This window comes from Rhinatrema bivittatum, chromosome 9, assembly GCF_901001135.1.
Source record: "Rhinatrema bivittatum chromosome 9, aRhiBiv1.1, whole genome shotgun sequence".
NCBI classification, from domain to species: Eukaryota; Metazoa; Chordata; class Amphibia; order Gymnophiona; family Rhinatrematidae; genus Rhinatrema; species Rhinatrema bivittatum.
In genome coordinates this window covers 140,558,981-140,584,400 of record NC_042623.1, presented here as the reverse complement: position 1 = coordinate 140,584,400, position 25,420 = coordinate 140,558,981, and the positions used below count along the sequence as shown (strand labels likewise).

The 25,420-nt window shown below is 41.8% G+C and overlaps 1 protein-coding gene across 2 annotated transcripts in view; it reads right to left on the bottom strand.

Moving 5' to 3' along the window:
• Window positions 1-25,420, bottom strand: part of CLSTN2 (calsyntenin 2) — a 1,635,505-nt gene that overhangs the window by 1,288,724 nt on the left and 321,361 nt on the right. For both annotated transcript variants that reach the window (XM_029615596.1, XM_029615595.1), the window contains exon 2: window positions 16,901-17,122. In XM_029615596.1, coding sequence (XP_029471456.1) covers window positions 16,901-16,991 — 91 coding nt within the window. In that variant the 5' untranslated portion in view covers window positions 16,992-17,122. The remainder of the gene's footprint in view (window positions 1-16,900; window positions 17,123-25,420) is intronic.

Genomic DNA, 25,420 nt, shown 5'->3' with positions numbered 1-25,420 from the left:
TGAACCCCACCTCAGAATGTCCCAGTCCATCTCTTTTTCCCCTGGTAAAATGTGTAAAACTGAAAATATACATGTATCATCAGCATTAATGAGATGTGCATTCATTTTTGCCGAATTGGAAAATTTCAACCAAATTGTCCAATTTGGCATGTTTCGGGGAGCCCGAAAAATGATCGGGGTTTTCCAGTTTTTTTCGTGAAAATTCGTTTTTCATATTAGTGCGCGCTAACTCCCATTAGTGCGCACTAACAAAAACTAACAAAATCTAATGGTTTTTGTTAATGCGAACTAATGGGGAGTTAGCGCTCACTAATGAGAAGTAGCGAGCACTAATGAGAAGTAGTGCGCACTAATGGGGAGTTAGCGCGTACTAACTCAAAAAATGATTTTTCGCGAAAAAAAGACCAGAACCGCAAAAAAACGACATTTCCTGCGGCAGCCGAAAAAGGAAGAATGACACGAACACAAAAAATGATTCACATCTCTGATATATATGTAGATGCTACTTTTGTATAAAAAACCTCCTTTGAAGATTCACCTTTAAATTTGTACCTGGAGCAATGGAGGGTGAAATGACTTCTTCAAGGTCACAAGGAGTATCAGTAGGAGAAACAGGATTTGAATCTTGGCTTCCCTATTTCTCATTTTACTATACTAACCACTATGCCACTCCTCCCTCTATAGATATATACATAAATATCAATTGCTGGCCTCGTGTTAAAATACATAATGCAAACAAAAATATTCTGTCTATATTTCTTATTCCACTGGGGTTTTCAGCTATGTTAGTCTCGAAAGACAGGCAAGTAATTCCCTCTAGAAGCATTGTAACAACAATGGTGAGTTCATGGCTTGCAGGCACGCCATCAAAACCCTCAGGAGATGAGACTGTAGTTCCTGTGGATGAGCCTCTGTAGAGGTGCTGTTTAATAATATTGCTGCTAGCATTCTACCATGGCGACAGCAAATATGCACCCAGCTGTTAGTTTGGAAATCTTTGCAACCATCAGTGCTGTCATACTACCAGGCTGTACAAAATGAACTTTCACGATATTCTCTTTGCTGGGTTTTGAGAATCTGAGTATACAGCACCTATAAGCAAAACATGGCGTTTAAAAAAAAACACATAGATCTGCATTGTTTCTGTCAATTATTTGTATGGTGACACTAAGAAATGTTTACGTAGTAAACATCCCACTTCTATCCTCCTAAGTGCAGGATTTAATATCCTGTTTAGCTTTAGTATGAGTCAGTGTTAACTTTAAACAAGAAATTTTATGAAAAATATGACCTACTTCACCCAAGCAGAAAAAAATTATATGCATACACTTCTAGAAATAAGACATATAATTGAAAATGCATTACCTAGTCACCAAAAAGTTCAAATATATGAGCAAGAAATAAACAATTTTCATACAGTATACTGGCAGACTTGCAAGTCATCCTGTAACTTCTTTAGTTTATATAATTGAACAGTTACCCAAAATGTACTTTCTGCCACAAGCTATTTTTTCTAGGGATGTGAATCGTTTTTTGACGATTTAAAATATCGTCCGATATATTTTAAATCGTCAAAAATTGTTAGAGCCGCGATACGATAACAATTTCCCCGATTTATCGTCAAAAAATCGTAAATCAGGGGAAGGGGAGGGGAAGGGGGAGGGCGGGAAAACTGGCACACTAAAACAACCCTAAAACACACCCCGACCCTTTAAAATAAATCCCCCACCCTCCCGAACCCCCCCAAAATGCCTTAAATTACCTGGGGTCCAGAGGAAGGGTCCCGGTGTGATCTTTTACTCTCGGACCTCGGACCTCTGTGCGTTGTAGAAACAAAATGGCGCCGGCGCTACCTTTGACCTGTCATATGACAGGCCGGCGCCATTTTGTTTTTTTGTCCCCAGACGTCAGGAGCATAGGAGATCGCTCCCGGACCCCCGCTGGACCCCAGGAACTTTTGGCCAGCTTGGGGGGGCCTCCTGACCCCCACAAGACTTGCCAAAAGTCCAGCGGGGGTCAGGAACGACCTCCTGCAGTCGAATCGTTTTTCCGTACGGAAAAACGATTCGCGGTAGATCGCTCCCGGACCCCCGCTGGACCCCCAGGGTCTTTTGGCCAGCTTGGGGGGGCCTCCTGACCCCCACAAAAGTCCAGCAGGGGTCCGGAACGACCTCCTGCAGTCGAATCGTGTTGCCGAATTGCCGGCGCCATTTTGCGCAAAATGGCGCCGCTGGACTTTTGGCAAGTCTTGTGGGGGTCAGGAGGCCCCCCAAGCTGGCCAAAAGTCCCTGGGGGTCCAGCAGGGGTCCGGGAGCGATCTCCTACCGCGAATCATTTTTCCGTACAGAAAAACAATTCGACTGCAGGAGGTCGTTCAGGACCCCCGCTGGACTTTTGGCAAGTCTTGTGGGGGTCAGGAGGCCCCCCCAAGCTGGCCAAAAGTCCCTGGGGGTCCAGCGGGGGTCTGGGAGCGATCTCCTACGCTCCTGACGTCGGGGGACAAAAAAACAAAATGGCGCCGGCCTGTCATATGACAGGTCAAAGGTAGCGCCGGCGCCATTTTGTTTCTACAACGCACGGAGGTCCGAGGTCCAAAGTCCGAGAGTAAAAGATCACACCGGGACCCTTCCTCTGGACCCCAGGTAATTTAAGGCATTTTGGGGGGTTCAGGAGTGTGGGAGATTTATTTTAAAGGGTCGGGGTGGGTTTTAGGGTTGTTTTAGTGTGCCGGTTTTCCCGCCCTCCCCCCCCACTGGACCCCAGGTAATTTAAGGCATTTTGGGGGGGTTTGGGAGGGTGGGGGATTTATTTTAAAGGGTCGGGGTGGGTTTTAGGGATGTTTTAGTGTGCCGGTTTTCGATTTACATGATTTACACGATTTATACGATATTTAAAAAACCCAAACTGCGACGATCCGATTCCCTCCCCCTCCCAGCCGAAATCGATCGTTAAGACGATCGATCACACGATTCATATCTCTAATTTTTTCTATATTCTTTCTAGGGATCAGCATTTGGGAGAAACAAAACAGGAAATGACAGAAAATTTCGTTTCGAATCGGAACATTTTTAAAATGGAATGATTTAAACTCCAATGAAATCTTGTCAGAATTTCAATCCGTTTTGAAAATCGTGGAAAAAAAAAGTCATCTATCAAGCATAGGCCTAGGCCCAGGCCCAAAGCTGGAACCTTGCCTAGGAAACAGGCCGAGAACCAAAGCAGGGTTCCTGATCTATGCCCAAGTGTGATTTCAGCACTATGGCCTAAGCCTAGGCCCAAGGCTATGGTCCGAATCAAGGGCTATAGCCTATGCCAAAGTGTGATGCCAAGGTCTTGGCTTAGGCCCCAAAAATGTTTCCACTTACCTGATCCAACATCCTAGTAAAGTCCAAAGGTTGGGTCCTGATGACTGGGCCTTGGCCTAGGCCCAGCACCTTGACTGATGCTGGGGCCTGGTCCAGAGACTAGCCTTGACACTTGGACCTCAGCCCAGATCCAGGTCAAATACCAGTGCCTAACCCGGAGGCCATGCCCAAGCCAGACACCAGGGCATGATCCGGAAACGGTCTCAATGCCGTGGCCTTGGCTCAGGGTCAGGGTCAGGCACAGGCCTGGAGCCGATGCCTCACATGTCATCTTCAGACATCTGTCTTCTTTCTTCTTCTTGAAATGATGCCATCCGCTGGGGACAGGCCGGAGTAAATTAACTCCAGTGCAACTTCCCCATCAGAGGGCAACATTTTGATGTAAAGTAGTTCAATTAGCTGCCATACATCAAAATGGCACCCTCCACTGGGGAAGATAAGCCAGAATTAATTTGCTCTGGCGCATCCACAGTGGATAGCATCATTTCAAGGAGAAAGAAGACAGATGATATCTGAAGATGTCATCTGAGGCCTGGGCTGCAGGCCTAGGCCTGGGCCTGATCCTGTGCTGATGCCTGGCATCAGGATACAGTCTCCAGGTTAGGCCCAATCATTTGGCCTGGGTCTGGGCTGAGATGCTGGCATCGGGACCAGGCCTTGAAGCCTAGGCATTGTGTGGGGCCTAGGATGGGTTTGTGGTGACCTACCATGGCCTAAGTCTACACAAGGCCAATGCTTCGACCTGGGCCTAGGCCTTGTCATCAGATCCTGCCTGGACCATGTATGTGGGGGCCAAGGAGGATCCTGGCCCCAGCATTTTCTTTATGGGTGAGTGAGATGGGTGGTGGGGACAGGAGGCCACAGCAGGCCCAGTTGTTTTTGTTTTTTTTAATGTTTATTTCATTTTTTAAAACTAAATACATGGTGGGGCCAGAGGCTCGCGCTACTTGCACCTGCCTGGAGCAGACGCAAAAGGTAAAACAAAGGTTGGGGGGCATTTAGGATAGGGCTAGGGGGGCGGGAGGGTTAGGGGGTTAGGAAGTTCCCTCTGAGGCCGCTCTGAAATCGGAGCGGCCTGGGAGGGAATGGGGGAAGACCGCGGGCATCGGCGCACGCAAGATGCACTAGTGTGCACCCCCTTGCGCGCACCGACCCCTGATTTTATAACATGCGCACACACCTGCGAGCGCATGTTATAAAATCGGGCATCCATGTGTGCGTGCCAGGTAGCATGCACACATGGGCGCCCACGTGTAGGTATTAAAATCTACCCCTATATTCAGTGATTTTTTTCTAGCAAAAAAATATACAGGTACTCAGATACAGAGCCATCCTTGGTGGGGAGGGGGCATTCAAAGTGATTGCCCAGGGCCCCACCTCCAATAGTAGCCCCGTCCCCTGTGACAGGCCAAGAGCCTATGAAAAGGCAACATTGCAAATATTGCACTGGACTCTACAAAACCAAAACATCTTGTTGCATCCATCGGTCTTCGACGGCTTCGCCCCGCTTGTTGCACCCCTATCTCGGCTCCTCCTGCTTACCTGGGCAAGATCGCTACTGCAGCTTCGTCAAGCCAACTTCTCTGGCGTCTCCGGAATGGCTATGGTGCAGCCGTACTCCATTGCTCCTCCCAGGTACCTGCTAGGGTGTGCGCACGCGCAGCCAGCGTCTAAGTACGCCCAGTGGCGCGAACCTCGAGGGCGTTCCCTCATCTGACGTCACGCCATTCCGGGTATATCTACTTCTCAAGATTGCTAGCTCATTGAGTTGGCAAAGGCTTGAACAGGCTCAAACTGTTACTGTCTGCGTTACTCTGCCGCTTCTCTGCTGCCTGCAGGAAGCTTTCCTTCTTCCCTTCAGGGTTTTACTACTAACTTGGGTACCCGCTCTTCAGGGGCCCTCTGTTCTATATTCAGGTGCCATTCAGGGAACAGGTATTCGCTCGTCGAGGGCCTGCTCTCCGTGCCTGTACCTACGACAACTATCTGGTGGAATCGCATCCATAACAGTTAACACCAAGTTAGTACTCTAATCTCTCATCTGTCTCATCCACAGTAACTCCTTGCTGCAGAATCTCCTGATGTCATCTAGGAGAGAAGGGCTCCCTCTGCCAAGGTCTCGGAGACTACAACTCACCACTGCCACCTGGTGGCTACTTCAAGCTGTATAATAAAAGAGTTCAATTCTGATGTTTTGTGTATAAGAGTCTAACCCAGTGCTGTGGCTCCTCACAGGGCTCCTCCCTGTGGGCGCGGTCATCTCCACAGCACCCAAGGATCCACTAAAACACACGTAATAACACCACACCTCTTTCTGGGCAAACAGAACAAGCTGGACTGCTATAGAGCCCTAACAAAAACTTCATACTAACAGAATCACTTCAGTCACACATGCAGAGCATGAACAGAATAAAGGACTAGAAATTAGCTGCTGAACAGTAATGCTGATAGCTTATGCTTCCAGCGTTGCTGCTAGAGCAATACTGGAAGCACTCGGGATTGAAACATTCTCGATTCTGGCACTGCAAATAGAGGCCCCCGATGTTCTGGCAGGTACTGGGTGGGCAGGAGGGTTAAGGTTGAAATGAGATGCTTGGGGGAGAGGAGGCCTTAATTCCATTTGCCATGGAGGAAATGGGAAGTGGAGGAGGGCCAGCACTGAGTCTCACTTTATTTTTTATATTTTTTATTAGATAAGTTAGGGGCAGTTCTTGCCAGCAAGGGCATTTGAAATTTATGGGGGGAGGTGGGAATCTGTCCAAAAGGTCTTCATTCAAGCTTTCTCTTTTAAAGATTGAGTGCCACTTAACCAAATACTGTATATTTTGAAGTGTCCGGCCACATAAAGCCGAATAACTTTAGACCTATTCTGAAGCTGGTCTAAAGTTATCCAACTAATTTACAGCCTGATTCACTAAGACTTTTCTCCCATTCTGTGTCTATGATGAATCAAGCCCTTAGTTGGTTGCAGTTAAAAATCAGCTAAGTTGGACCTAGATTCATCAGTTTGCTATAAATATAGCAAAAATAGCATCTGCAATTAAAAAAAAAAAAAAAAAGGTGAGGTTAGGATAATTTTCCTGATACCGCATTGCTGCAACACATTATTGCAATGTATGTTATTTTCATATTGCACACAGTTATTTATTGCAGCTGTAAAGGATTTTATTGTGAATGGCTGCTAGAGAGAGCGAGAGAACACCTCTGTAGAGGTGCTCAAGAAAGTTAACTATTTATACCACTGTAAGAGGGGGGCCATTAGTAACTCAGGATGTTTGTGGGGTGGGGTGAGCTTAGGGGGGCAATTTTACATAAACAGTCATACGTATGAACAGCACAGTTACCAATTCTGAAGATTTAATGTGATTTGGAGGGATGAAAGGTAAAAGAAAAGTAGATTTGTACCATGTTCTCTACCTAGCTTGATGCTCTCTCGACCTAGCTGCAATCAAGGTAGGTAGAGAGTAAGGTGAAAAATCTGCTTTTCTTTTACCTTTCATCCCTCTGAATCACATTAAATCTTCACAAATGGTAACTGTGCTGTTCATACATATGACTGTGCATGTAAAACTGCCCTCCAAAGCCCAGCCCACCCACAAACCCCACCTCTCTTACAGTGGTATAAAAAGTTCATTTATAATTGACCCTCCACAGAGTCTCTCTCTCTTTCTCTCCCCTCCCCCAAATTGTGATTTGCGATAAATCCCATTTCAGGCGTAATGCACAGAAAAAAGGTGTAGTTATTTCCAGCGTTAAAACCTGCATTGCTGTGCATTACTTTATTACACGCAACATTAACAAGCCCTCATTTCCATTTACTCCACTCAAACTCCACCCACTCGACTACAAATTTTAAATTTACATACGCATTTCGCAATGTGGCATTTATCGCATGCATTATAACGTTATTGTGTGCTTTAGGGCCCTAACATTCATGATAAGATGGTCATTCACATTAGGGCATTAACTAGATAACTTTACTCTACTTGGGAATTCCCCCATATTGCTTTTTTATCTGGCTAATGACTTATCCATTTACAATTTTGTCAGATAAATAACTCAATATTGAAAAGTTGCCATTCAGCTGGATAACTTGTGAGTTATCCTGCTAAATGCTTTTGAATATTAACCTCAACATCCTATTGAACTTCAGAAGGAATCTCTCTTTGCCCCATTGGCTCAGCCACTAGATGGCCTTAGGTCCCTACTTAGACAGAATACATCCTTGTGAGCCTTCCAGCCTCTCTTGACCTGGAGGGTTTGGATTGGTTGCCTCATCTTATGTAGTGAACCTAGTTTAATATTCAGTGGGGTCAGTTTCACTTAATTTCAGAGCAGTGAGGATGCAGTTTTTATACTCCCTGATGAGGTCTCCCTGCCTCATCAGGAAATTTAGTCTGGAGGAGATTTCTCACTATGCACTCCCAGTTAGAGGATCTCCCTCATATTTTTTTTTTTTTACAGTGAGATAGTTTTTTTTTTGCCAGATTCACTTTGGGAACTCTCATAAAAGGCTGAAGACTTGTGAGCCTCACTCTACTCCCTAGATGAGGCAAGCATCAATGACAGTATCTACTGTGCAAGATTTTTGATGGCAAAAATGTATCCTGTTTTTCCAGAAGGGATGACTGCTTAAACCTTGCACCCTTTGGAGAAGGTTCCAACCAGACACAAAGGACAAGGGCTGATGACCTGTGAGCCCTGATCTACTCCTTAGATGGGCAAGCATCAGTGACAGTACATCAGCAGTCACAGATAGACTTTTGTGGCACGTAAGTGTCTAGATATTGTTCTGTGGAGCGTTTTTGACCCACCCTTCCCCATAAGGGTTCTAAGGCTGGGTTACCCTGGTTCCCAATTCCTAAAGTTTGTTCCTGCAAAAGAAGTCACAGGCACCAAGACCAAGAAATAAGGACCAAGTTCTCTGGAGATTCTCCACCCTATGGGACTAGGACAGGCTGGATGACTGAATAATCTGGAGTCAGGTAAGACTTTTCATGTTTGAGGGGACCCCTTCAATAGGATTCCCATTTGGCCCACTGGGAAAGCTTTGTGCACTTTAAATCACCATGGAAAGTTTTATCCAGATACCTGAGATAAAGGACACCTACCCAGAAGAAGAAAATTACCTCTATACATCAAGTCAGATGTAGTTTCATCTTTACGAATATATGGACTTTAATTGAATTGTTAAAGAATCAGTAAATATTTAATTTAACATTCAGTGCCTTGTCCTCACCCCTTGAAATGCAGCATCTAACAACACACAGGGAGAAACACACCATCGCCTGGGCCATAAGCGAGCGCTTTCCCCAGAGAAATGATCCACCTTTGAGATAGAGAGTCATGTATGGGAGGAGAGCTGGCCAGATGCATGTCCCAAAGAGTACAAATAAGTTTGTGTGCTCCGGTACCTAAACCTCCCCAACAAATTGTTACACAAGTATTAAGAAGGGCATCAGCAGTGGATTTAAGAGACTGAGATCATATTCAGCATGCCCTGTTTTACGACTGAAATTCATTCCTGTCAAGCTATGTGCAATATTAACCCATCTGCAGACATTATCCCTGAAGTGCATAGACTGCGGAAAAGAAGAAGCATCAAATCTGTCAGTAGGAGGCTCGGCTGGGACAGGGTTAGAGGCTCTGCACTCGTTGAGCAGGAAGGAGGAAGGAGTATTGGCCAGTTCTGAGGCACTGCTGGTTCCAGACTGTAGAGAATGAAGTCTTTGTCTTCTTGGGTCCACATAGCATGATTTCAACAGGACACAAGTGGAAGGCACATTGAGACAGCATGACAGCTGGCAGATAATATGCCACTAAGTACAGGCACATACCAACCTAAAAAAAGCCCTGAATATATTTGAAACTATCTTTTAAAAGCTATAATCCCTTTATCAGGTGAATACAAAATAACATCAGATGCCATTTATAAGAAAGAAAACTATACCATGAAACTTCAGAAAGAAGACTGAATGGAATATTCTACTTCATAGCTTCTCAAACTGGTATTGATGAACATACAGTCAAGTTTACAGGATAGGTACACGAGAAATGTGCATATGGTCAAGGTACTCTAAGTTGCAGTCATTCAAGTTCTTTCTGCCTTACTTTCTGGTACATGCCCTTAGTCTACTAGTCAAGATATTTTTTTTAATTTTTACATATTAAGCTGCTATTAGGAAGCAGAGAATGATTCCATCGGGAAGCAACTCAATTTTTTATTGTATTGTTTAATTGGTACAAACTATATTATTATATTATTGCTAATAGTTTTATTATATTTGATGTAATGATTGCTTATTGCATTTCGAATTGATCTGCAGTCCAAAAAATACAGTATATAACATGACATCAGAACCTGGTATATGCACACTTGTCTAATGCCTATTCAAACTTTTTTATACTCATAAACCATTTGAATGCTATTAAACCTCAAACCACAATGGTAGAATAAATGATAGCCAGTACTACTGTAAGCAAGAACGTGGCTTTTCCTAGCATGCAAACATGAGTTTTGTTTCCTTTTCTTCCTCCCTCTTGCACTGACAGGGTTAATTGAACTTAAAGGTTCATAGTACTGAGCAATTAATTTTTTGCTTTTTAATTTACTGCAACATACATTTAAAAAAATCATCCAGGAAGTGAACAAGACGAGTGGTAGCAGTTCCCAGATTGCCTCCTTTGCCTGCAAAGTTATATACATTTCATAATTTGGATTCTCAGTTTGCCAGTGTCAGAGACCACCAGCCTCTTGTAAAAAGAAAATTGTGAATTGTTTCATCATTCATCTTCAGATCACTTTTTCTTTGGGAATGGGGGGAAAAAAAGAAACCAACAACCTCAAAACAAAATCCCACTTATGGTTCTTTGGATGATTTGTAAGATACCCTCTTTGATTTCAAGTCAATGGGTTAGCACAAAGCATTCAAAACCATTTTACAAAAAAAAAAAAGTTGAGAATTTCAGGAGGCATATATGTTGAAACTGGTTTACTGAGTTGCTGCCCAGGGTGACAAATACTGCAGGAAGTTTTACCCCTGCTCTGACCTAGAAGTTAAAAGTGCACCTCCTTACATTGTAGAGTAATTGCTAATGTCCGCATGTACATGGGATTAGCATGTTCAGTACCCATGCTAATCCTAGTGTGGGTTTTAACTCCTGTTTTATCACGTGTTTTTCAATGCTAAAATCATTATTACATACCAGGTTTATGTTAAAGCTGAAAAATTTACACAAAAGCAGGCATTAAAAGGAACTTTAGAGTCAGTGCAACTTAACTACTTTGGCTCGAATATGCTTAAAAAGCTGTTTCAGTTTGTGTTAAAAGCTCAAGGTTTTCCTTTGTTTGCAAAATAAGATTTTTTCACTTTGCTTAAAGTGCTTCCCTTATGTTGAGACCTGCAGCCTATTTCCATTAAGTCAATCACCTGCTTAGTATTGGAAACCTTGCATGCTAATGTAATTGTGAGCCATGCTACAATAGGGTCAATCGCCCTTTTATACAGAGCTAAACCTGAAAGATTGTACCTTCCTAAGTTTGTCATTCAAATAAAGACTATCTAATTCATTGCATCCTTATCTCTCTTAAGCTAATCAGCCCCTTGGCTCTCTCAAACCTTTATAACTTTATAGTACTTTTTTTATTTGCTGATTAATTATCATCTAATAAAACACCTATAGTAAAACCTTCTTTTCACTATATGGGAGCTCATTATGAATATGTTAAACACAATTAACATAAAATCTTAATACAATGTGCTACTATGAATTAAAATTAACTTTACACTTGAAATAGTTCCTAGTTTTCCAATATTTAGTTTTACTAAACATAAACTTGTATGAGTTCACAAAAACACAGGTATAGAATATAAAGGCATAGAAATATATAATATGACCATCACTAAAATATTTTATCCTAATGTCAGAAAAATTGTCTTCTTTGTAAAGTCTTAAACCAAATTCAAATATTTCTATCCTATGTAGAAAAAATGAAGAGTTTACAGGGAGTAATTTTTAAAAATATTAATATGCATAATGTGTGTAAATGGCTATACTAAAATAGCCTGGGGCTCTGTGTGTACATCAATACACATATAACTGTTAAATTTATAACTTTACTCAAACTGCAGAGGCATTCCAGGAATGGATTGGGGCAGAGTTGCAACTTTGATTTTTAAAAGTATGTCATAATTTACATTCTCTGAAGAGCAGGTCTGTCTTTATGTGAGGTAATATATGCATATACTCAATGAAAATTCAGATAGAAACATACTATATGCTTCACTTCTAATTTCCTCTTTTTCCCCCATCTCCTTATTGATCAATAGCATCTCATTTCAGGATTATTCTAGCAATATTCCCTTCTCCCCTTTCCTTTGTGTGTCCAAACTGCTTGAATATGCTACACACCTCCTCTATCTTAACCTTCTTTCATCTCAAGGTGTTTTGGAGCTGCTCCAGTCTGTCTTTTGCCCACTTCATTCCACAGAAACTGCCTTCTTCAAAGTCTTCAATGATCTCTTGAGACATAGCGAGACCAGATTCTCAGTCCACAGTACAGGAATAAAGAAATATAGGGCCAAACTCAAGAAAAGGGAACCCAGGATGGGATTTCAATGCAAGAGCCTAAGGAACTGAGGCAGTATCTAAGTCACAAGCAGGCTGAAGGTGGAGGCCTGGTTGCCTAGGTAACCCACCTGAGGCAGCAGACAGGAGATTAGAGCTCAACCAATCCCAAAACGAGCCCCCTCTCCTCCAGTAGCAGGCCAAACTCTCTAAGAAGGAGATGGAGGTGGACCTAGCAACATGGCAGGACTACACAGAGGAAGTGAGATGGTAATTGACTAAGGTCAGTCTATGTATAAACTCAGCTGACAGAGCCAGCACAATCCAAGACAAATTGCTAAGTAATCACAGCATAAGGATTCACAAACTGGGCTTGTGAGCCTGGTTTTTCCTTCCTTCTTGCTAAACTGGGATTCAGGAAAAGCTATTATAAAGCCCCTGGCTGGTAAGAACAACTCATAGGGGAGAGAGGGGAAAGAACTGTTCCTGGGCACCTTCTGATGGTTGGGAATTCAAAAGGTGGTCCTGTCTCAAGCTTTTATTCCCTGAGCTTTGGTTAATATTTAGTGCATGTTTTGTTTTGGCTTTAGCCGAGTCTTCTGTAAGGGGTGGGGTGGGAGTGGGGGCTCGGGGTTGTACGATTTGCTGTTGTGACTGCACCAAAACCTGTTTGGTCCTATATTTTTATTTTTTTTGGGAGGGGGGACCGTGGAAAGACGGTGCCATGTTGATGAGCTACCGAATCCCAAAACACACCTATCTGCCGGCAAACAGAGCTTACTACCACAGATGCTTTTGGCACTCTTCATGACCTTCACTCGCTCCTCGGCCTTCTTGATCTGTCTGCTGCTTTTGATGCTGTTGATCACCGTATGCTCCTTGACACACTACTGTACTTGATTGGATTTTAGGATTCTATCTTAGTTTTCTTCTTTCCTCGCCCCTTGTACTTTTACTGTCTTTTCTGGTGGCTTTTACTCCACTGCTATTCTGCAATCAGTCGGTGTGCCTCAAGGCTCTATACTGATTTTATGCTGTTTTATTTGTTCTTAGCTACTGCTCAGTTTATGGGTTTTAAAGTTAAACCATAAACTTCTTTGTACTTTGTTTTAGAATTGTAATGTTTGTATGTATTTTATCTTTATTATTATGAATTCATAATCAGGTGAATTTTCAGAGACGTTAGCATATAAATGTAAAACTATCATAGCAATTTTCAAAAATCAATTATCCATGTTAAGTGCACTTAACATGGGTGAATCCTATTGAGAATTCAATGGCATATATTGTAACAATTTTTAAATACTCATTTACATGAATAAAGTATATTTACATATGTAAAACCCAGTTTTAAGCATATAAATGCTTTTCAAAATCAGGCCCAATGTATTCTACTGTACATTGCTTTGACAGTATTTATAAAAAGGCGATTCAATAAGATAAAAAAAACTAAACTACTGAGCCCTTTCTCTCTACATATCTTATCATAGTGCTCCAATTTCCTGTCACAGATTTCATTACCACTTTTTTGTTGATGATTACCCTCTCTACTTCCCTACTCCAAAAATTTCCCCTGCCAACCTAAATTGAGCCTGCCAACTCAATTGGAATTTATAGGTACTTTGCAAGAAATTACTTAATCCATGGCTTATCTTCCCTGCACCATGGTCAATGCTATGGTGTTTGCAATAGGAGTAATTCAGTCAGCAGATATTTCTTTGGTTTATGTTGAGAATGATGGAATTTGACTTCCATATTTCCTGTTACTGCCATGTCACATCTTTATACGAGATGAACCCTAAATTCCCAATAGAATCAAAACACTTAGGGCCGGATTTTCACAAGGCCCTATTTTCAAAAGGTCTAGTGACGCGCGTAAAGTCCCGGGGCTGAAATAAGTTTGAAAACAAGAAAAAAAAAAAAACCAAGAAAAGATAGGGGGGAAAGGGTGGGGGAGGTAGGGGAAGGGAAGGGAAGATGGGGTGAGGGGGTAGGGGAAGGCAGCGCAGCTTGGCACGGCTCGGCGCGCGCATGGTGCACAAATGTGCACCCCTTGCATGCACGACCCCTGATTTTATAACATGCGCGCGCCTGAACACGCATGTTATAAAATCGGGTGTACATGTGCGCACGCTGGGTAGTGTATGCACATGTTCGCCCATGCACACCTTTTAAAATCAACCCCTTAGACTCCAGGAAAGCTGTTTTGTCACACAGCTGCTCAGACTCCCTTGTCTTGGTTGTTATCCCTTTTGTTATTTGATCTGGGAATTTGCTCTTCCAAAGTCTTCTTCAGGAATTTTTTTACATTTACAGATGCTTCCAGCCTGGACTAGGGAGCACATCTAATAGGGATTCATATCCAGCGTCCTTAACTCAAAAAGAATAGTCTGCTCACCAACCTGATTGAGCTATGGGCAGTTCTTAATGTTCTAAAGGTTTTCAAGAACCAGGTTACCAACAAAATTAACCTAGTAAAAACAGAGAGGTGATTGTGTTTTACCTCAACAGGGATGAACAGGCTTCATCTACCTGTGTTTGGAAACTGTGAACGTATAGCACTGGACTATCTCTGATGAAAGAACCCTAAAAGCAATATATTCGACAGAAAGAGACAACATCCTGGCAGACAAACTCAGTTGACACCTGGACCCCTATGAGTGGCAATTTAGCCAGTCAGTAGGAGGAATATTTTTAAAGCATCATTTTAAATAGCTAATTTAAGCAGTTAGCCAGCTAAAACGTTTGAAAATTTACCTATAGTTATGTGAATGATGATACAATGTCTGTAACATGAATTTTGACATTTCTCTCTAAGGCAAAACCTGCCTAAGCAAAATAGATGCTATCTATTATCCAACTAGAAATGGTAGACTCTGTTGTTACACTTACAGGCCTATTAGCTTCAAAAGAAGCTAAAAGCAAGATCAACATTCTACGGACTTTAGTCCACTCCAGGTAGAAAGCAACAACTTTCTTACAATACAAATACTAAAAAGCCCTTTTACCTTTATGAAGATGTGGCCTAAGGAAAAATCTTGGAATGGCAATTGGTTAAGGTGAAAACTGACAGAACCTTACATAAGAACTCAGTATGTGTGCAGAGCAGCACCCAATTCTGATGAAGTCTGGTACAGGGTGGATAAATAACTAGAACATGGAGCTCATAGACTCTGCAAGTTAACGCTACCAAAAAAGCATCCAGGTCAAGTGCATGAGCTTACAAGCATGTAAGGGTCAAAGAGGGATTTTCATCAGTTGGATGAGAACACAATTGACATTCCTTGACACAGTGTGAGGCTTGTTGAGAGGCTTTTAATTAAAGACAGCCCATCATGAATCTGATAATTAAACATTATACCCAAACGTGGGAAATTTTCATAAGTATTTATAGTCATATATGAAGCATATACTACAGCAATTTTCAAAAGCCCATTTATGCGCTTAGACAGTAACTTTAAAAAAGCCACACGTATGCCAGCTCGAGCCAATGGACATGACCATTTTATAATATATGCTCGTATATGCGTGCATGGTACAAAATAGGTTGTACGTGTGTACCTATGCACACAGTTTTATATAGACGCACACATGTGTGTGCAAATGCCACCTCTACCGCGCAAGTGAGGGATTTTAGTAGATGTGTGCTGAGGCAATTACCAGTTTCCCCAGTTCACCCAGGAAAAGGATGGGACTTCCTACCCCCCCCCCCCCCCCCCAGTTAACTTGCCTATCTTTTATCCTGTTAGCCCCAACCCTTAAAACGCTGCTAAATTCTTAATTTTTTTTTGTTTCAGGACTTGCACACCATCCACAGCAGAAGTAAAGTTACACTGTAGAGGACCCCGGTGTGCGCTTGTGCGTGTAAATACTTATGCGCAGATTTCATTGAATAATCTAGGAACGCCCATGCACTACCCATGCCCCACTCCTTTCTTGAAAAAGAATTTTTGTGCGCATAATGGTAGATACGCACGTACTCATGTGCTTTTTAAAAGTATGCCGGCCCAACTTCTGTGCATATCTCCTTGCTTTGGAGCATGTAGGGCTTTTAAAATTTGCCTTTTAAGGTATACTTATGAACATAAAACCTATTGACAACTCAGTAGAATATATATCACAATTTCCAAAAGCCCACTTAACACTCAAATTACATTAACACATGTAAAATCCAGTTTTAAGCAAACAAATCCTTTTGAAATTACCCCATAGTGTTTCCAGGATTTCCAGTACTAGTTTCAGTGATAAGCATTGATTGTGACATAGCTTTAAAGACTAAGGAGTGCAGCTTATAAACTTCACTCATCGATAAGAATTTATGCTTGGCTTGATGTTATAAAATTACTTCACCACTGAGATCTGTGTGCCCATTTCACAAAATAAATAATTTGTGCCACTAATAAGTAACTGTTTATAAATATTATTTGTAATTATTTAAGATAAGAAAAGAGAGCCAATTATATACAGTAAATCTTCAAATAGATTAGTATAAGAGAAATGAGGCAGCTGTATATGTTTAAACACGTTACCAGTTTTTAGAAACATCCAACCTAGACTTAGCCAAGAGACATACCTAAGCCAAGTCGTGAAACGTAGTTTAGTCCTGCCAAAATCTGCAGCAACTTTCTGTGAAATCATCAACCCAATCCTCAAAACACTACTGATTTATTATTTCTCTTAAGAGTCCAGTCCAAACTTGCCTTCATTATTTTCAAAAGCTTCCAAGTATTTGCTCCAGCCAACTATTCTAACCTTATTTCAATTAAACACATTCCGTTACTCCCTTTCTCTGTTCTTTTAACTCATATTTAACTTTCAGAGGCATCCCTAGGTACGTAAGAGATTTGGGGCTTAGGCACATAACCCAGTTGCCACAAAAATGCACACTCTTGCATTTCTTCCACCTTGTCGGTGCGATTGTTCCCCTCCTTTTCCTGCCACTCTGGCAGAAGATCAGTGCTTCTTACCTGTATCTGCTTCTTCTGCTGGCTTCCCTCGGAAATCTGAATGCGTAGAGATGGTGGGTTTTGTGAGATAACGGAGCCCTGAGTAGTTCATTCCATGAAACGGGTCCTGTGCTGCATGGGTGGGACTCAGGAGGTTAATGATGTGGCGTGCAGATGAAAGAGGTGGCTCTGCTGCTCTCCTCCTGCCTGGTCCATCAGCTGGCTGCAAACCAGTATTGGAGGCTGCAGGGGTAAGAAAGAATTGGGGTCAATGAAAAAAAAAGAGAGAAAGGGTCTTGTTCCCCTTTCAGCTCCAGCTTACACTCTCAAAAAGTGTGTACATAGAATAACATTTACTGTATAATAATAATTAAGTGGTATCAACAATAAGCACACAGCTTATAGGGAGACTAGAGAAAACATTTGCAGTAATCTACTCTCAAAATTTGCAAATTTATGACACCTTCAAGATTCTTTTGTTACCACAAAACAGAAGAACCCAAGGAAAACTATAAGGGTTGCAGAATGTTATGCAGATAAGGGAATTATTCTGTGTCTGTAGAAAAGCCAGATCAATCAAATAAATTCAGCAGTTTCCTACTCATAAATTCTCTCTGTGAGAGATATACCCAAATCATGATACCTGAATTGGAAACCAGGATGTTTTACATTGATTAGTCCATTCATATTCTCTTTAAAGCAATAAAATAATTTTCAGCTGTTGCTGTCTCTGATTTGACTTTCCAGTCCAGGGTATATTTTTCTCATTCTCTTGTCAATTTTCTCTTTAGTGTCCTTATTTCCTTCTGCTTTAGATTTACCTCATCTGCATTCCGTCAGTCTGTGTCAGCACTGAATTTTTCGTCCCTTCTTTCTACCCATTAGCATGCCTCTCTTTCCTTTTCCTCTTCTCCACTTTTTCCAATATGTTTCCTGCTCATCTTTTCTTGATCTCCAATTTTCTCCAGTAATTCTTCTTCCCCTTCAGTTTTGTCCCACTTGCTCTCTCTGATTTTTAATTTTCCTTCCTTCAATGCTCTCCTCAATCTCTTTTCCATATCCCCCTGTCCTTGTTCCTGAACTCTAACCTCTTCCCCAATCCTCCTGCTTTCTGTTCAACTCTCCTCCTGTGATGTGATCTCCCTTCCCAGGTCTCTGTTCCTAGATCTATCTTTTGCATCTTCTCTTTCACTCTATGGTATCCTCATTCCTCTTGAATCTCTCTTCTCCCCCTTCCACCTGTGCATTATCACCACTTCCCTTTACTCCCCTGCCTCCTCTTTCCTGGCATTCTTGCACTCATCTCCTTTCCTTGTGTTCTCTCACTCCTTTCCCCTTCCAAAGTGCTGTCTGGCCCTCACATTCTCCTCCCTGATTCCCTGACAATGTACATCTTCAGGGAAGGAGGTAAGAGAATCACTTGTAAGCATTCTATTTCTTGCAGCTTTTGGCTTTACCAGGGAAGGAAAGAAGGTAAATCAGTCCTCCCATCTCCTGCAATAGCATCAAGAATACTTCAGTCATTGAGGGAAGAGGAGGAAGAAGACGGCTGTTATCCAGCTCTCCTACCCTCCGATGTTAATGGTGGCAACTCTTGGGAGAAATTGGTGAGACCATATTGGTGGCTGACCTTCCAACCGTAAATCTTCAAGGGAGGGTGAAGAAAAGCAAAGGATAGATCACTGGTCCTATGGTGCTAATGGAAGCAGCTCTTTGGGGGAGGGGGAGGGAGGCAGAGGATCAGCCATCAATTGGGGTCTCCCAAACTCTCTTTCATCCTTGATTGTTGTTATTGAGCACTTCTCTTTGTGGAAAGTTAGAAAGGGATCAGACTGCATCCCTATGGAGAGGGGGGTGGATCAGAAAAAAACTCCCCACAATGTTCAAGTTCAAAAAATACTTCTAAAGGTAAACTGGTTATATCTTCAGCCATCACCGTCTCTCTCAGCAGGATCTGTCACTAGTACTTGCTCACCTAGAATTTAGAGTAGATTAACAGGTCTTTTGTCCTCTGGCTGAGATCCCTTTTTCCCCATGAGAATCAGGAGTAAAAATCTCTCTCTCTGTGAATTAGTAGGAGTCTCTGGCAGGGAGTGCACAATGAGGTATCACTTCCAACTGAAACTCCAGGGTGAAGCTGGGAGACCTCACCAGAGGGTAAAACTTAAACATCCTCATTGTTTTGAATTTGATCCCATGGAATTCTAAAATGGATGAGCTAAATAGGGTTGAGGCATCCAATCCAGACCCTCCAGGTTGAGAGAGGCTGAGGGGGATGGAAGACTCATGATATTAAAGTTCTATACAAGAACTTAGTGACATCTAGTGGCCAACCCATCAGCCTATCTCCCTCCCTACACTGACACAATCTAGCAAGAAACATATTTATAATAAACCATTGTAAGTATGCAAAGGTGTCCCTGACTAGTAGCATCAGTATCTTCCAACAATAGAGCATAAGATGAGAGAAGGAGCATAGTGGCTGCCACACTCCCCAATGAGAGGTGATGTGATCAGAACAGAAGCTATATAACAGACCCACAGGTTCTTGTTCTTTGTTTCAGTTTCCTATCCTAGGAAGATGGCTGGGACTCGAGTGTGAAGTTTGTTAGTCTCTTTGTTTGCTTATGAAACCCTCCCCAGTAGGGCACATAAAACGTGAGAGGGTCTGGCACCTAAGTGACCTGATTACCAGTCTCTCGGTAAGATTTAAGAATTGGGTCAGGCAGATGATGTAGTGGACTCAGGCACAGAGGTAACAAGGTATAATGTTCTGAGCTGGATAGAGATCTCATGCTATGAGAATCCCCTCTATGACCCACTCTGATTGCTAACTTCTCACTGCCACAAACATCATAGTATTCCATGAAATAGGGACTCACTCTGAAGATATATTCCAACAAACAAATATGTATTTTCTTCTTACCAGCTGTCAAAGTATATAATAAAGAGCTGAAAGTCACTGATTAGCTCAGGGTACATAGGCTTCCACAGCTAGGCTGCAGCAGTTGCAAGAATACAATAAAGGTTATCGCACCAGCTCCTTAGCAATTATATGCTGCACCTTCCCCTCAATCCAATAATTTAAAGTACAAACAGTAACTCAGTTTTTTCCTCTCACATCAAATACCAATGCTCCCTTCTCTTATTAGGCTATGGTTCTCACAGATCTATTGCAAAGTATACCACTTAAAATGCATTAGTATTCACTCACTGGACACAGAGTAATTCTCTTTATTAACAGGAAACTCTGCAACCATTTAGTAGTTTATTTTCATCTCCCCCTCCAAACAATAGCAAAGAATTTTCCTGAGGTTCATGGCTCTCACCTTTCTCAGGATTCTTCATTAGAGATGTGCTTCGTTACGCCCTATCGTTTCGGGCTTCGTTTTCGGGTCCCCACAAGAAATTTTGTATTCCTCGCGGTTCGGGCGGTTTTTTTTAGGGGGGGCCCAATTTTCGTGTTAGTGTGCGCTATCGGGAGTTAGTGTGTGCTATCTGAAGTTAGTGTACGCTAACTCCCGATAGCGCGCACTAAGGGGGCAAAGTTAGTGCGCTAACATGAAAAACATTTTTCCGAAAATGCTGTTTATCATGTGATATTGCACTTTTTTAAACTAAGTTGCTCCTGACAGAAAATACTTGCTTTGTATGCATTTGCATACATAAAATTAACTAATGAATGCAATACAGATAATTAGTAGGCAATTTAATGCAAATAAAATAACACGGCTGCTCCATTATTTATCGCATTTCAGAAACTATAGTTATTTTTTCCCAGAGCCATCAAGCACTAATGCACATCCCAGTGGCCAAGGATGAGCCTTAAAGTGTCTTATAGCTTTGGTCTTATCCATCTTACATCTTTCCCTAACCCCATAGGGCCTCAGCAAAAAGACAGCCTCAAGGGAGCAGCAGGAGAGGGACCAAGGATGATAGCATTAGGACAGTAGGCAACCTATTCACATCCTGTAGAGGCATACATTTGTGACCCAGCCAGGCCACCTTCTAGCCTGACAGTAAGAAAAGGCCTGTAATAGTGTAGTAACTGCCTAAGGAGGCTGGCAACATCACAGGAGGAGGTGACTCTACAAGGCCCACAGTGGCATCAGACTTGCTGCTAATGCAGCCAATCCTGTCCCACTGTCTACTTGCTTCCACTTTAGAACAGAAGCACTTCAGTTCTGTGGATGAGCATCAATATTGCTTGATGCCATGTGGAAGACTTGGGTACAATGTTATAATCTGACTTCTGCTTCTCAGGCTTCCCAGGGATGAGATGCTGTAGAGCTTGTGTACTAAGTCACTGGGAGTAGGTAGTCACATGTCATGTTTAATGGTGAACAAACAAAAGTTATGGCGATTTCAAACAAAATCACTTCCCCATAAAAATAATACAGCAAAATGAGATAGCAGCAAGTGCCAAAAAACATTACATTTCTATACTCCTAAAAAAAACACTACAAAAAACATCAATAGCAAATTTGTTATAATGTTTATCACAGACTTATAATTTAATCTATTTTACAAAAAGCAATTAAATACATTACAATTCAACACATATTACAATTCATTTTTTTATAAATGAATCAACAGATATCAAAAAATCACATACATTCATTCATCTTTAAAATTTAAATTAAAACCATACATTCCAATCATATATCATATCACATTCAAACCATACATACAGTCACCATCGGAAACATCAAAACTATTGTGTTTTTCCTCCATTCTCAAGGTACATTGCAAAACTTCGATTCTAAATTAATTGTTTAATTCTATCAAGGTAGTAGCTATACAACCCTTCCAACTTCAACCCACTGATGTGAAATTCTTGAACTCATTCACTTTTTTCATTATGAACCTCCAACTATTCATCCTCCTTCCAATTTTGGAACACAATTGTTCTGCCACTCTTGCCGTTTCTTTACTCTTTTTTTTTTATAAATGTAAATAGAGGTCCATATTAAAAAACATTTATCCAGCTAACTCAGAAGTTAACCAGCTAAATCAATATTTGGGTACATATCCAGTTAATAAATTAGGCAGCTAGAATTTAGCCAGCAGACTGGTAAATTTTAAAAGCCTAACACGCGTGTCTTGGCCCTGTGCGCGCCACATAGATTTTAGAAGGCCCGCCACAATGCACGTATCTCCCATTACATGCACAATACTTTTTTCTGAAAAAAGAGGCACGGAATGGATGTAGTCTGGGTGGGGCATAGGCAGAACATAGGCGGTCCAGATCTGAAGCATGAATTCAGCACATAAGAATTTACATGCACAAATGTGTGCCGGGGTCCCCTACTGTGTAACTTTACTTCTGCTATGGATGGCATGTAACTTGCAAAATAAAAAGATCATGGCTAGTTAGTGAGATTTTAAGGGTCGGGGCTAACAGGGTAAAAGGGAGGGCATCTAGTTAGGGGGATTAGGAAGTTCGATATTTTACCTGGATGAACTGGGAATGAATTGGGGTAAAAGGTAATAGCATTGGCGCTTGTCTACTAAAATCCCTCCCCCCCCCCACTTACACGGTAGAAGTGGCATTTGCACCCACATATACACATCAGTATAAAGCCTTGCACATATGGACGCACATAAAGCCGATTTTATGATGTGTGCAAATGCGTGTATGTACACGTGTATATTATAAAATCACTGCGTCCATGTTTGCGACCCGACAAATGTGTGCACATCTTAAAATTTACCTCTAAATTAGGGGATGTTCCAGAGGCATAATTGGGAGGAATAGCCAGCTAAGTTAACCAGCTAACTCCTATATTCAGAGTTAGCCGGATGACTTAACTGTTTAAGTCTGGACAGGCCAAAGAGCTGTCCTACAGTTAGGAAGCTATGGTTAGCCGGATAACTTTAACATAGCCAGCTGTATTCCAATGTTAGCTGGATAACAATTCCATGTACAATTCCAGCACAATTTCCATTAGAGAAGAAGTATCATAAAAATGTGCAGGTAGGTACTCCATTCACCTGAATCTGTCTGCAGAAAGTTCTAATCAATTACCTCTATGTCCCAAAAGCTGGTGATGTCAATGAAAAAATAAAACATTGCGAAAATCTCTTACTCCACAGTGATGAAGGGCTACCTGGAGTAATAAAGTTGTCTGATGTTACTATTGCACCAAGCTTAAACTTCTCCCTGCTCACACTGGCACTTTACCCTGGTAGAGCCCGACTTGCCTCACTAGGCTATCAGCTTCCATCTGAAACTCTCTTCATCGCTATGCCCACACTTATATCTCTGAAAGACACACCTTCCAATGGAGATCTGCGTGACAAAACACAGGATTGGCTGGGGCCCCTGTCCATGTAGGCTAAAGGAGTTTTTATGGACTCTCACTTTAAACCTTCCAGCTGTGAGCTATCAGGGACTACTTGATGTGTCCATGACGTCACCCCTTCACCTATATTCACCACCTGTAATTGAGAAGGACCTTGACACAACAAGCCTTCAGAGTTTGGCTATCACCTGAAGCTGGGTCAGAATTATAATTTCCCTCAGCTCCTTCCCATCCAGACATCAATTACACTACATGGAGATTGCAGGGTAAATGTAACTAATGAGATCTAGTAGAAATTCATTGCCTGATATACTTTAATAAACAGAACATATACACTTTCCAAAAATGTTAATTGCTGACTGAAGGTTCTGTTCCTTATAGATAAAATATAAGGAATAAAAGCAAAGGCAAAGCTATAAAAAGTCCAGGCTTCTGATGATAAGCTCATTATCCAGGCATGGCTAGCTATCCTTATACCCAATATATAGCTTATGAACATAGGCTTCATGTCATCAAGGACATGCAGAGCCAGTCCAGGTGTTACCTCCATTGAAAGCAATAGGGACAAACCCTGGACCAGCTCTGACTGTCCCTGATGACATGGACCTTGCAGCTAACTCAATCAAGGACCAACTCTATATACATTTATGTGGAAAATGTGCGTATACCACAACTGTACAATGATTGAATGTGCTTATATTCAGCCAATAAATGTGATGATATCCAAAATTCACACATAAGTTAAAAATTCCATGTGTAAATTATAGGCACATAAACCCCACCCCTTTATACATGTATTCATGCACCTTTTATGGGCAAATGTTTGTATAAAAGGGGGAGCGTTTGGAGAAGGAGTGGGCTGTCGGTCACCGCTCCCCAGACTTACCGCTGAATGTAAGGATTTTCCCTCTTTACCATCTGCGGGGGATTTTGAGTCTTTTGCTGAGAGGAAGCCCTGAAATTCATTCCATCTGCGGCGGAGGCAGGCATCACCGCTGACGTCGGAAGGGGCATGGCCTCAGGATTTAAAATCACCTGAGGCGCGGTGCTGTGCCGCCGCCGGTGCATCGCCTAAGCCACGCGCGCCAAAGGGGCGCGTGGCTTGGTCCGGCTTAGTCCGGGTGAGTCTGGGTGTCTGGCTGAGATCTTGTCCATGCTGACTTTGTTTCATCCAGATGGGGAAGAAGAGGAAGGCAAGGACTATGATGTCGTCATCAGTGCAACAAGTTAGCACTGGCCCTATGGATCAGCATGTGGTGAGGCAGAGAGCTGATCCAAATGAGGAAGTGATGGGAAGTTTATTGCTGGCTTCCATCAGTCCAGGAGAAGGACCTGTTTCACCATCTTAGCCAATTAAGAGTCCATCCACTGAATTGGCGTCAGAACTGGTAGGATTTAACCCTTTGGAAGTAAGCTTGGTAACCCAAGGAGAAAACCAAAGGGTTGAGAAATCTTTAGTGAATAGTTTACCTGTTGTTACCATTCCAGTTCTCTCTAGTAGCACTGTCATGGATAGTCCTCCAGACAATGTTACATTATCAGATGTATGGAATATCATTTCGAAACTAGACAATAATATGACTATTATGAACAGATCTCTTTCAACTGTGATAAATGCTAATTCTGATAAATTAAAAGAGCAAGAGATAAGAGTTGTTAAGTGTGAGAAAGAATTATTAGATCTGAAAAATAAATTGCAACTAGTACAATCTTCTGAAAATACTTTTATGCATGATAGTTTAACTTTGCATAAAGAATTGGAACGAATGGAAAATTTTATGAGATCAAAAAATTTAAGATTGGTTAATTTTCCTATAACTCGCTTGCTCTCTCCTATAGAAATGTTCAAGAAATTTCTTAGAGAAATATTAATGTACAAAGATGAAGAGTTTCCTATTCTATCTAAAATATATTATTTTAGTAAAAAAGGGAGTGACCATCAAAATCAGGGCTTAGAGAATCCTCCCAGTTTAGGTATGTCTACCTTCTTAGAGGAATCAATAGACTTGATTGAGAATAGAGACACTCTCTTTATTGCTTTTACATCAGAACAGGATAAGGAGAAGCTGTTCAGAAAGTTTTTTTAATTATAAGGATGTCTCCTTTTGTGGATCTAAAATCCAAATATTCCCAGATGTCGCCAGAGCAACCCAAGCAAGAAGGAGGGCCTTTCTTGCATTGAAACAGCGTGTAGTGGCCCTAGGGGGCACTTTATTTTTGAAATTTCCCTGTTTAT